Here is a 14299-nt window from a genome sequence, read left to right as displayed (position 1 = left end):
TGTGTTTGTTGATGTGTGTGTGTATCTGTGAGTGAGGGAGTGTGTGAGTGTGTGTGTGAGAGAGAAAGAGTGCCCAGTCTGCTCGTAGCCAGCCTCAGTCATGGCCCTCTTTAGCCTAATTAGATTAGGTGTGATTATCCCGGCTCTACCTTACAAGTGTACAGGCGGGATAAAGTGGCCACAAAGGCCAGCCTGTCACAGGCACCGGGCTCTGGTCTGCAGGTTATCAGGGTCCAGGGAGACACACCGCGTACATTGTTATTCATATCATCTACACACCGTTTTCTACTGTGCCTTTTTCACTTCTCTTCGTTCAACCCCCCCCCCCCCCTTCAGTGTCTGTGGTGTCAAACTGGCGTAAGCACCGGCCAGGGTAACTGTCTTTTTTTTCTCTCTCTCGTTCTGTCTGTCAGAAGACAAAACAACATGGCCCCAAGCACTCTGCAGTTTAGCCTACAGGGAGAAATGTCAGGAGCGCTCGTGTGTACGTGCATGCATGTGTGTGTCTGTTTTTCTGCAGACTTCAAGGAAAAGTGGTAAAAAGAAAGAAAGAAATAAAGAAAGAAAAGTTAACCCAAGTCTTCGAGTAATGCAAGAAGACAAACGAACACAGCAAAGGCTAACGTGCACACAAAGATTGCAAAGAAAGTGTTTAACCTTACTCTGAAGACCTGAATCTACTCCATTCTACTCTAAACGCTTTATTGGTAGAGACCAAACTGTGTCGTATGTGTGTGTGTTGGCATATTTTGTTTAGGTCTTAAAAAGTCCAGATTCCTACTGTACACTCTGTACACACATGACTGTGTTAGTTCCCACCCAGACAACACAGTCATCAAGTTTGCAGATGATACCACTGTGGTGGGGCTCATCTCAGGGGGAGATGAGACTGCATACAGAGCTGAAGTTCAGAGGCTGTCAGATTGGTGTGCAGACAACAACCTGGACCTCAATACCACCAAAACAAAAGAACTGGTAGTTGACTTCAGAAGGAGGAAGTCCGAGCTGCAGCCTGTCAGCATCAACGGGGAGTGCGTGGAAAGGGTCTCCAGTTTCAAGTTTCTGGGTGTGCACATAGACACAGACCTCCAATGGAGCTCTAACACCTCTGCGGTCTTAAAGAAGGCCCAACAGCGTCTCCACTTTCTGAGAATCCTCAGAAAAATGGACCTGAAGAAGGAGCTGCTGACCGTCTTCTACCGCTGCTCCATTGAAAGTGTGCTGACATATTGCATCGGTGTGTGGTTCTCCAGCTGCACCACAGCACACAGAAAGGCACTCCAGAGGGTCATCAACATGGCCCAAAAAATCATTGGGCATCCTCTTCCCTCCCTGAAGGACCTGTACAGCACTCGCTGTCTCAAGAGGGCACGCAGCATCCTACGGGACTGCACACACCCAGGACACCGGGTGTTTAAGCTGCTGCCGTCTGGCAGGAGGTTCAGGCTGCTGAGGTCCCGAACAAATAGACTCAAGGACAGCTTTTACAACAGGGCAATAGCCCTGATCAATGTAAATAGCTGACCTGACTGGATACCTCCCTGGACTTTTTAGGGGGAGGTAACAATGTTTAAAACGATAACAATAATATTTATATTTATAACAAGGTGCAATAATAATTAATGTGCAATAATAACAGTGTGCAATACACATACACTTCTTCTTCTTTTTTATACTAAGTTAATATACTGTGTTGTGTTGTTTGTTACGTTGTGATGTGTCATATCGTGTCGTGTTGTGTTATATGTAGTGCCGACGTAGGACAGTTTTTCCAATTTCATTGTACTACTGTACTATGTATGACTGTGCAATGACAATAAAGAGTTATCTTATCTTATCTTATTAAAATCTAATGTTACACGTTTGTGATCACTTTTTGGGATTTTCACTTTGGGTATCATTTTTGTCAAAGTCTTTAGCAAAACACAAACAGTTTTGTAGAAAAACATCTTCATGTTTCTAAAAGCGAAGCCGCAAGAATCTCAGAATCTTGCTCAGTGTGCGGTAACATGCTTTCTATACATGAGAGATTTCAACATACAGTATGACCACAAATAAACTTCTCCTCTCTAATGCACACTCAACATACAGCAATTATGGCATATGTATACCTGCCAAAATGTGCGTGCCATAACATTAGCTCCAGTGGCATTTTTCATTCTGATTAATATGTGTTTGAAAATTTAACGAGATGATTTGCTACTCTGTTTCATTTTTGTGAAATACTCCACCATTTTCCCCTAAAAACATTTTCCACATACAGCTCGGCACTGACAGATTTCAGTTGGCCTCCATCAGTGAGTGTGTACGTGGAAGAAAAGAAGTGAATTATTTCACTCTGTTGATTAGACAGCAGTGCCCGCGATATTTATACACACTGTACATACTTTCCGTGTCGTCAGAACTGGGCATAGAAAGAGGCAGAAACAGAGAATTAGAGGCGCACAAAAAAAGAGAAGAGAGAGCGAAAAAGAAGAGAAGAGGCAGTTACAGTAAGGCAGTAAGCAATGAGAAACATACAGCATCGGATCTGAGAAAAGACTAGTAACTCATATAACAGCCTGCCATTAATTCCACAGTATTACTCACGCATCTAAACTGCAAGAAGAGCCGATATATCATACAAAAATGAAGAATGCATATACGCTACTGGCAAAAAGTGGACAGAAGTAGAGTGAGCGATGTGTGTGTGTTAGGGAGAATGAGTGAGATGCAAGGTGGAATAACTCTATTAGAGAACCACAGGGACTACGCTGGCGAGAGAGTAAGACAGAGCACACGAGGATGAAGGAGAGCCGGAGTGAGCAAGACATTAGTACAAATGAATTAAACATCGGCCCAGAGATCTAAACTTCTGTTGAAAAAGAGGCAGACTAAATGGGTAGGAGGGAAGGAGGAAGAAGAGGAGGGAGGCTTCGTAAGTTTCCTGCGGCTACTAAATGTTCAGCATAAGCCGTGCGGGGCCGCCAACTCCATCAGCGACACAAATAAGCACACACCCACTTGCGTGATCGGCGACTACGATCACAACTCTTTTGTTTCAGCTCGTTTCTGCGCAAAAGAAAAAAAACACTCTGAGCATGGCTGTCGATTTCAAACCTCCGCTGAGGATGATTGTTATACACCCCTCTCAGGCAAGATTTACTTCCTTACTTCTACAACTGAGTCATGGTACTTAAACTCAATGCCTGGAAAGCTGTTTACTCAGTCTGAAGGAGGTATTCTTGCAATGATCAATGCCACCAGGGAAGACCTGCAGAGCAGTATTTTTGTCTCAGGTCAGCAGAGGTCAAATGCACGGTGAGAGGTACTCCTCAGCTAACTGAAAACCATCGTCTGCTGTTCTTCTTCATGTTACTTTGCCAATTCAACTAAAAGGAACATCACTTTCTATAACGTTTTCTCACTCTCAGCCTTCCTCATAAAGACTTCAGTCAACACCTTTCCTTGCCCCTGGTGCAGATGAATAAGCACCGGAGCCTGGAGAAAATTAAACATTAACAGTGCGTCTCTTTTACACATCATTCTGCATAACCGCCTTCTCGTTTAGCTCCCCTCCTTGCCTTCAACACCACTCTGCATCCTCCAAACCAAACTAACCCAGCTTTTCCAGAAAGGGAGAGAGAGTGCAGAAAAACGTATTTCGTCGACAAGCGCAACATAAACCCTCCTAAAATCGGAGCTGGCCCGTCGTGTTTGCTGCTCATAACCTGCTGCTTATAATCCTGCCCGCATCCTCTCCTGATCCATAAAGCAGAGCAGCCAGCCACTTAAACAGCAGCCAGGACTGCCATCACTAGCTCCTGCTAAGAAAAAGGCCATAAAATGAGGAGAGGAGAGGCAAGGAGAGAAGAGGAGAAAATAAAAGAGAGGAACAGGGTAATTGGATTGGGGGATCTTCTATTTGGCCAGGTCTGGTCTCTGTCATCACGCTCCAGGCCTGGCTTCTCTCAGTGCCTACAGTAGGTCTCAAAGACATCAACACACTCACAAACAAATGAACACACACACTCTTCCCTAGATGTGTAACGGCACTGAATTGCTACCAAGTTGTCCTGTGCGCCGCTACAGCCTGCAGGGTGTTTAGTGTGCTTTTTTTTCTTTTTCCCCCCAATGTGAGTGTTTGCATACTCCCTTAACAACTCACTAAATGGTTAAACAGATTACAGAGCGCAGTAAGTGGATTGTCACAGCTCTCTATCGCTCACTCAGGGTGTCTTCTCCTGTGATTAAAAGTGGCCAGATTTTTCTCTCTCGCCCTCTCTGTCTATGCAAACACACATGCACACCCACACACCAGTTTACACAGGAAACAGGGAGGTCATTCTCAGCCAAACACAGCAAGAAAGCCCTCTTATTCATTTCAGTCTTAAGAGATTCTGATTACTTATTTATAATAACGTTAATAACTAACAATACATCATATCATATATTAAACATTATAATAGTAAGAATTATCACCATTATTGACTTTTAGTTTTGTTTTCAGTTCAGTTTCAGGGCGGTACCCTGAAATCAGGCTAATCTCTCATAGCCTGGGACTGCTGTTTAACATCCCAAAGCTGTAAAAACCTCAAATTTCAGGAGGAAATATCAATCTGACTGTACCCATACCCATCCACTATTTCAGTAAAATACTGACATAGGCAAAGAAATGTGAAGGAGTGAAAGTTGACCTTTTTCTATGATTTTTTTAAGCAGAAAAATATTTCCAGAGACAACGGGAACCAAAGAAATCTTCCCAGACCATCCAACCATCCCCAAAAAGCACTAATTATGTGTTTCACATTTGCATAACCAGTCCAAGTGACATAAATTTCAGAAATGGGTCATGCCCACAGAATGAATGCACTGTCTGTGTCTCCTGTCTGCATCATACGTGGCACTTACAAACCATTAATCGCCCCAGACGGGCAAAGACCAAATACATTTTCTGGAGCTACAAGTTGCATAGATCCCTGTGGAGGATTCCTATGATAATACCCTTTTGACAAAGCTATTTATAAGTCGTTATACTGTTCACTTCTTTTGGCCTTAAACCGGGTTTTGGAGAAGGGGTGTGGAGTCTAGTTAGATGACCTGCTTTTGTATCTAAAAGGGTTATCTAGATGTAAAGTAAGTCTATTATTAAAGACTACTACTTTGTTTTATTTGTTTGTTTTTTAATCTAATCTGCTCATTATTTGTATTAAAAAAAGAAATAACGACTACATGCAGCCATAGGCCAAGAAATGCTACAGCTGAACCAAACTGTGTGTGCATTTATCTACTGGGACCTGAGTGTGTGTCTGTGTGCACATGCTCGCTGTCCACCCTTTGCATGTAGGCATCACTCCTATTTCAGCCACCCAGCCCCCACCCAGACTACACACACGCACACCTACTCCTCTTCAGCTTCACCCACGTCTCATCTTGCTCCTGGCCACTAGGCTACCCCCCTTGACGCACACACAAATAAAACACACACTTACAGTTCATTGATTTAAGTCAATGTGAGTGTATCCTAACCTTCCGAGGACGGTGTTTGAAGTCTCTCTTACCTCCCCGGACCCGCTCCCAGAGCCAGACACAGCCTAGAGTCCTGCAAGAGTGCAGTGAAATGCAAATACAACAAACACACACACACACACAGAAGCAGCAGCTAGTGGTCCCATCCACACCACCCATACACACATTCCCACCAGGCTGAGAGGATGCCGCAGGCAGGGGCTACACACCCACAAACACACACACAAACACACTTACTTTCTCTGTGTATTACCAACACTAATGAGCTGATAGATGTTCAACAGAAGCAAAGAAGCAGACAATCATTTCCTCAGAGTAAGACAAGAAGGGAGAGAAAATCAACAGTAGTAAGTGAAAATGTGTGTGTGCCGGTGTCTAGGGTCTTGTTTTATTTTCTCTCTCTGCCTCACAGCATCCCGGCTTCCAGAGGTTAAGGCTGAGCAATGGAGCAAAGCTAGCCAAACTCAGGCCTGCAGGTCCTGCTGGGACCCCTGTGGTGAGGTTGGGTTCTGTTTAGTTTGTCAGCAGGGAAAACAGACTAATGAGAGGAATTACTAAACAATCACATTCACAGAAAGAAAACAGCAATGGGTGGGTTGGTGAGGACGGCTTGTTGTATAAAAATGTCAAGAAAATATGTTTTATATTAATGTTTTTTTTTTTTAAAAAGAAACTCTACCAATGTGAACTACGCTGTCCTATTCTGTTGAACTGCTGTTCCTCTCTAGCAGACAAAAACCTCTAAATGATTCTTTCATAGAAAAGGACTTCAAAAAAAGGCTTTAATGAAAGGTAGGATGTCTTTTCATTTCTTTAACCCTAAGCTCATTAGACAAACTCCTTTTACATGCACAGGGAAAAGATGGCTCTCTGCTGCCATGAGGTCTCCACGCTGCTCTCTGTGCCTCGGTTGCCCAGCCTGTGCCCATTTCTTACTCAAATTACATTAAATTGAGTACGATGAACCAATGTGTTCCCGTGACCCGGCATAGGCAAGGAGTTCAGCCTAATTGGACAGACCTCTCAGAATGAGCATGTGAAGCATGTGAAGCTTGCAGTACCTCTATGATCTGTTACAGAGAAAAGAGGTCAGCACCACCCAAAGCAAAAGCTTCTCCTAAAGAAGTAAAAAAAAAATTGTTGAAGGCATTGAATTCCAAGAAGGTTGCTTGAGATGAAGAGAAAAAGGGGGAAAAGTGAGAGTGTGCACACCTGTGTGTATGGCGTATGCATGCATTAACAATATAATGAAATGCAGAAAAACTGGAGACTGTTCTCCATCCACGACCTAACAAAATCCCTTCAAGCCTGATCAAAGCCTGAACCACTACAGCGTTTAATGATGCCAAACCCGTACTTACTAACAAACACTTACTTCTTACTATAAAATTTAGTTGTAGATTAAAAATAAATAAATAAATAAAAATGTAAAATGCTTAAAACCTGTCACTTTCTGTGAAGAAACAGCCATCTGTTAGCGTAAATTCTCAGTGTCTGCTCATTAATCAGGGGTGTGAATTGGGTCGGAACATCAGGTGAAATACGCTCTTACTTCTGTCAAGTACCAGCCTGGGGGCAGATGTGCACTTGTTAACATGAGACACTGTTTACCTCTTGTACTTTGTTTCAGGGAATACGATAAAACTCTGACAAATAAAATTAATCTTGACCTGTGCACAAGGTATTATGAGAAAGTATCTGGTGCGCTGCAAAGCTAATTTATATATATTCAGAAAATTGTCATTCGGCAGTAATTCTATCGCCTGCCAGGGGTGTTCAGACGGCCTTAATTTAGTGGTATTTTTTCAAAGAAAGACTTGCATGAGTTTAGATTCACCTAAAAATAAATCCTGCTCCAGATCAGCATTGTAGTTGATGAATTACAGTACCGTGCAAAAGTCTTGAGCCACCGTTTGTTTCTTTATATTTTGTTTCCATGGAGCCAGACTCTCTTGTTGGGCAATAGATTTTCTGAAAGTCTTTTAGTTTTTCACTCATTTTCAGTCCAGTCCTTTTTTTTATTGTTTGTCTGTTAAGATACTTAACACCGATCTATGACTCATTCAAAAATAAAAAAGGTACCTAACTCACGAGATGAACCAGTGTTGGGTCTACACATAACGAAAAGAAAATAGGAAAAAATAATAGAAAAAAATAGCCTGTCAGAAAAAGCCTTTCTTCTCATCTCTATAGTAGAATCTACAAAAACAGTAAGAGATACGACAGTTTGACAAATGTTTTGTTATTTTTGCACCAGCAATCTGATTCCCAAAGAGCTATTGCCAAAACATTTGGCACAATTTAGCAGTTTTTGCCTCTATGCTGTATTTTCATGCAAGGTAGCACACATTTCAATGAGTCACTGCATCTATTTCCTAGCGACATATAAAGAAATGTGGGGTGACTCAAGACTTTTGCACAGTAACCGTAGAGCTGTGCAGGGGTTTGAAGGTTTAGCATGTGTATTCATTTAGGTGATGCACTCTAACAATTGTTTTGAGGACAGCAAATACACTCTGGATGTAATCTGATCTTCTTGAACTTTGCCCCTGGCATATTTCATTACTCGTGGAAAATTTATGAAGTAATTCAGGTAATTTTAAAAAGGAAAAAAAAACCTCACAGCTTGCTGAAATTTAATCTAGAGAATAAACAGGTCATGATGTCTTTATGAAACTGTGTTAAACCGTTTGAGTTGTTTTTTTTTTCTCATCCATGAAAAGGATAGTTTCTCAATTATTGTCATCATAAATCATGAAAGAGAAGTGCTCATCAAAGGGCACTGGGCACATGTTAAAAATCACCACTGCATTCAGCTTAATGCTGAATAAAAACAGCATGCAGGACACAAGCATGCAATCTTATTGAGAAAAGTGTCAATGAAAAGAAAAGGTAAACAATGTAAGTGGTGGTTAAATTAAAGGAAACTAACACCCTCTCTGCAAGTACTAACCCAGATGCTTATCCAGAGCAAAGTTGACCTACTAACCTTGTACATAATCCTGTGTAAACACACACACGCACACACTTGCATAGAAGTACACAAGTACACACACAACCCTACAATCACCCACTTACCCTTTGCCACTGGTGAAAAGCAACAAGATCTCTTAACAACAGCTCGTCTTTTTCAATAAATTTTGCATGAAAACATGCCGCTGGAGCACCAAGTTGCCTGCTGTCATACTAGAGGAGTCTTAAATGTTTAATGACAACAACACCAAACACATGTGCGCACACACAGAGTCGGTGTCAGGGTGCCGCACTGAGGGGCCCCTCTTTCATCCTGACAGACACTATAAAGCTCCTGAGCCGCTTCTCCACCCCGCCCCGCCATCAGCATACCACCGCCGCACTCCTCTCCTATCACCCAGCAAGAAAACCTGGATGTAAATGAGGCTGGAGTGTAATAGTATGTGGGAGTGCGCAGGTGTTTGTGTTCAAGTGGTGAGGATCAGGGGCTTGCATAGACCCTACCCCCATTGCCATTAAAAAAAGAAGAAGAATGGAAATGGAAAAGGAAGAGGAAGTAGCTTCTCAAATTAGATACAGTAAAAAGGGAAAAAAATGTTTTACATATTCCTGAAGCATCTTGTTGCTTCTGCCTTACTTCTGCTGAAAGAGGACATGCTAGGCAGCTAAACTCCTGTGAGCATCAAGCAGATTTTGGACAGTTATAAGATCATATCAGCATCTGCAGGCATAAATGGCAGCCATACTGACAGCTATCCAACCTGTGATGTTGTACTATCAAAAGTCAAAATTAAGCTGAAAACATATCTTCCTAAAATCATCTCAAACACTATTTATCAATTTTAAAATGAAATGCCAACTCTTTATGCTGGAAATGCAAGACTGAAAGAGGCACTAATGTGCTTGGATTATGGAAATGTTCCAGTGTTTTTCCTTTTTGGAGAGATGTTTTGGATTATATAGGCCAATAATTGAAGTGTAATTTGCCCAGGTCACCAAGATCATGTCTCCTAGGAGACAGAGATGCCTTACAACAGCTGAATAAGTATGTAATGGGAGTATTTATAGTTGGTTTAGTAACTTGTGCCAGACTAATTCTCAGGCGTTGGTGTCTGTGAGAAGATTTTAGGGAGGCTTAATTGTAAAAACGATGTGGTCAAGGAGCAATGGGACAGTTACTGAGAGTTTATATCCAGAATTAAAACGTAACTTGATATGAACTGTCCAGTGTGTACTGGACACTTGGCGAATGAATATTACCAAGTAACTTATTGTACAAAGTATTTTGTATACCTCACTCTACGTCAGTGTCTTTGAACATCCTTGTTCTGTCTTGATGCTTTTATATCTAATTTTTTTTTAAAAATTAACAATTGCAATAGTCTATTGTAAAGTAATATCACATGTCTTGGAGAATAATGTCTTTAGTGTTAAATCTGAAGTTAAAACTCCCCACCCCCACAAAAAAAACAAAAGAATTAACAACTTGGAAAGAAAAGATGTTTATATTTTATTTGTAAAAGGGCAAAAAACTCTATCAACACCCTGATATCGTTAAAAAAACATCTTTAAAAACCATATACATGTAAAATGTAGAAGCTTTGTAAAGGTAGGATTTAGCACAGCGGTGCATTGCAACAGATTTCACAGTTGCACCTACTGAAGTGGGTGCTGATTCGATATGTCACGTCAGTTAGTGGGTCAGCGCCATATGTCGAAATTATTCAATCTTTAAACCTCCACAGGCTTAGGCAGTTTTGAAATAAATCAACACTGCCACAGGTGGAAATGCACACACACGCACACGCACAGACTTAACACAAATATGCACACAGACAAGCTAAAGCAGGGTCAGAGATAAAAGAAGAGATTCCTATCGATGCTAAAGGATATTGAAGCCTTAATAAGAAAATGGATATAGTCTACTGGCCTTACATTTCACTGTTAGCTTTATTTGTTTTCCTGATACTGATCTAAGAAAGGCAATATGTAATGGCGGCAAATAAATGGGAGCACTTTTCCTTTAAAAGCAAATATCCAGTCTCTGGCCATACAGAGAAGTCTTAACACCCAAGCTTTTCACTGACGACCAACAAAAGTGATGAAAAAACAAGTGCTGAATACATAGAAATCCTTCAAAAATTGTTATTATCAACAAATACGACCCTATGATCTTTAATTCTAAATAAACATCTTGAATAACACATAAGTGTTTAACAATATTAGTGATCGTGCTTGTGTTTTCCTCAATGATGTCAATATATAATACTTCCTAAATACATAAAATCTGTTGTGCTAGCAAAGATATACATTTCCTCCTTTTCTTGGCATTTAACTCAGTTAATGAGATTCAGTACACGTGATTTCCAGCCACAGTTGTTCAAGTGCGTTACTTAACAAAAAAAAAGATAGAAAAGTTCTTAGATATACCATACAGCATTTCTGGTCTCTCACAGCCACTGCTACAGTGATAAGTTTCCTCATCTGAGTGCACAGTTGCATCAAGAACACATCTGAGGAATGGAGATTTTAGTCAGATCAAACAGTCATAAAATCAGAAACTGTCGTACGGCTATTACTGCATGTTTCTGTAAGGAAAAACCAATGAAAAGCCTAGAAAATACTCCCTCAAAGTGTTTCCTCCCAGAAAACTTTATGTGTTAAGTTTAAGCATAATATAAGCAATCCTTAAAACAAGAGTTTTGACAGTAACTGACAAATGCATCTGCTAATCTGCCAATGAGATCCTCAACTAATCATTTATCCGAAATTGAAAAGTGCCCATGATTGTTTTCTTAAGCTGAATATACTTGTTTATTATCAGCATTAAGGCTACATTTGCCATGAAATTTTCAGTCGATGAATTAATCAATTAATCGGCTTAAGGTTTTGTCGACTGTGAAGTAAATTCAGCCTGTCCCTGAGTTTCTAAAGTCTGGTAAGCTGATGTGTAGCACAACAGCTGCTCTGTATCACTCTTGGGATCCGCAGTTTAATACACACATCTGTGCCATTCAATGTGACAAGCAACAACAGAGTACCAGTTGTATTACAGTGGCCCCCAATCACATTAGAGAATGACGCGATGGGGGAGGGATATATCGGCAGACGCAAACAGAAGCCTCTAAGGTAGTTATACCTGTAGTGGAGTGTACAACTGCTAACACTCTGAACCTGTTCCTCGTCTGTATTAGAGTCTTTAGTAGACATAAACTTGCAAGTGTAGATGTCCTTTGCTAACTTTCCTAACTTTAATAATAAGACACTCTTTTTTATTGTTTTTTTTTCCTGGCAGAGACAACAAAGACATTTGGAGGTGCATATAATCCTGTTATGTTTCTAGACTTATTGCTGCCGGGTCCAGAGGGTGAAAAGTGCAGTTAAAGACATCAGAAATCATCTGGTGACCAACGCATTCAGTAAAAACCGAACCTGTGCAACACTCCTAACTACCATCTATTTTTATATCACTGTGAGATTTTCCTCTTACAAGAGGGAACTATATCGCATTACATAGCCCGTGCTGCCTTGTGCTTGATGAGAAGGAGAAATGGAGAAAGAAAGGGAATGATGGATTGATGGATGGAAGGATCGAGTGATGGATGGACGGATGGAGGAGCTGAGACCGAGCTCCGCATTTATGTCCGTATTACACCAATCAGCATTTTCTGCTCTCCTGTGGTCCAGTAGAGTCGACAGTACCTAAGACTTATTAAGGTATCTTTGTGTCTACCTGTGCTGTCACCTCACATATAAGGGATAATATCCTACTTACCCCTTTTTCTCTGCCTTATCTTTACTCTTGTCCTTCTCTTTGTCCTTGTCTCGGTCCCGTCCTCTCTCCTTGTCTTTTTCCCTCTCCCGGTCACGGCCCTTGCGCCGGCTCCGGTCCCTGCTGTGGCTACGGCTCCTTTTGCGGCTGTGGGTACCTCGCCGGCTGCGACTGCCGCTCCTACTTCGAGACCGCCGGTGGCGAGAATGAGACCTAAAGCAGAGATAAGGAAAAGTTAAAGCAAATAAACCTCTGACATTTCTTTTCATTTCTGGCACAGTAATACGAAAGGGAAAGCACCTTTATTGTTTTAGCTACTCGCGTTCTGCCTTGTAAGTGTCTATATTTCCCAGAATGCCTTTTAATCACTAAATGCCTAATCAAATGTGGCTGAAACTGTTTCACACCAGAAAAATGTGGCAAGAGGAATATGAAATAGAAATAGGTACAATAGTAGATTCAGTTTTACTTTTATAGCGCCAAATCACAACAACAATCCCCTAAAGGCTGTTTATACTGCAAGATAAAGACCTGACAATGTGAGAGAGAATATGCAGTTTTCAGAACTGAAATTCAAAGCAAACTGAAAACAACTATGGGAAATGACACCCAACACAGTTCAAGTTTTAGCAAATTGCGACTTTATGTTGCAATATAATGCTGAAGCATCCATGTCAATACTTCTAGGCTATATAAGCGACAGAGCGCCGATTCCCAGTTAACGTCATTCACATACAGCAGTGGACACAAGTGGATACAGGGTTCACAATTAAAACAGTTTTAAGTCATTACATTTGTTTGGCAATTTATTATAAAACTTCTTTACAGCTTTAATATATTTCAGCTGTTTTTATACGTGTAACAAAGCCAAACTATATTAGCTAAATTAATAGTTGTACTTTTCTACATATATAAAACAAAACTCCGTTGCTTATCGGTACGTTCGGTAGAGGATCGATTTAGTTCCATCCGAGCTACCAGGCTTTGAAACACTGGTGAAATTCCTGCATAGCAACACTTTGAGGCTTGCATCTGCTAAAACACAAAATGAAACTCTGAGATCAAATTTCACAGGAGCTGATAGATTCATCGTTCACTGGTCCACAGTAATATTAGTTATATACAAGCCCACACACTATAAACACACACACACACACACACACACACACACGCTCACAGAAAAACCACACTGACATTTTAGAAATTGAGCCAATTAGAGGCTGGCTCAGAGGAAGACCTATCATTGGTATTGATCCTGACACTGGCCCTCTGGTCTCAAAAAGATTTGCAGTGGGAGATTTACTTTGTTAGCCATGACACACGAACATAAACACACTTACTTTGAACATACAGGAAAGGGAAAATTCAAAGTGTAATTTATATCCCAAAGACTTCGATGCATAAAGACAAGTAATACTGAAATATAAACTTATTGATGTGTCGCTGCATGTTCCTATCAAAACAGAAATGTGTTACAACTGTGTGCGTTTGTGTGTGTGCAGAGGGGAAAGAACATGATTTGAAACCCCAGTAGAAATCGGCAGCTGAGATGCCGTTATTTTCCATCATCTATCATTTTATTGATTTGTCTATAAAAACAGTCAAACCTGCTGTCCATGAGCTTTATTGCTTTCCCCCCTTTATTAGTTTGCAGTTTGGGACATCCAGAGCTGTCTCTCTCCCGACAGAAAACTAATCATTTTCTTCAGACGCCTGTCACCATCCTAACAGACAACACTCTGACAACTGTTGCAATCAATTAGGCCGGGGCGATCCTGATCACCGGAGAATCCCTGCTCTGTTTCTGTGCTCTATGTCTACACTTTCTCTCTCTCTCTCTCTCTTTTTAAACTGACACTGAAATCCTAAATGTTAGAAATAAATTCCACATCCCTCAAAAGTCCAACCAAACACTCCTGTTGGAAAAACTATTAACATATTGATTATTCTGCTTGTATTTGTTTTTTTAGATAAAAAAAATGTAGAGAATGGTGAAAAAATCCCCAAGGTGACACCTTTAATCTCAGAGTCAGCTGCATAACTACA

At 41.0% G+C, this 14299-nt stretch overlaps 1 protein-coding gene across 3 annotated transcripts in view; it reads right to left on the bottom strand.

The window, feature by feature from the left end:
• The window catches only part of rsrc1 (arginine/serine-rich coiled-coil 1), a 126514-nt gene that overhangs the window by 88171 nt on the left and 24044 nt on the right, over positions 1-14299 (bottom strand). For all 3 annotated transcript variants that reach the window (XM_080288708.1, XM_080288706.1, XM_026193065.2), the window contains exon 4: positions 12257-12466. In XM_080288708.1, coding sequence (XP_080144834.1) covers positions 12257-12466 — 210 coding nt within the window. The remainder of the gene's footprint in view (positions 1-12256; positions 12467-14299) is intronic.

The sequence above is a fragment of the Astatotilapia calliptera genome, chromosome 14 (genome assembly GCF_964374335.1).
Source record: "Astatotilapia calliptera chromosome 14, fAstCal68.1, whole genome shotgun sequence".
Classification (NCBI taxonomy): domain Eukaryota; kingdom Metazoa; phylum Chordata; class Actinopteri; order Cichliformes; family Cichlidae; genus Astatotilapia; species Astatotilapia calliptera.
The sequence above is the reverse complement of the archived record's forward strand: the minus strand, read 5'-3'. Positions and strand labels throughout refer to the sequence as shown.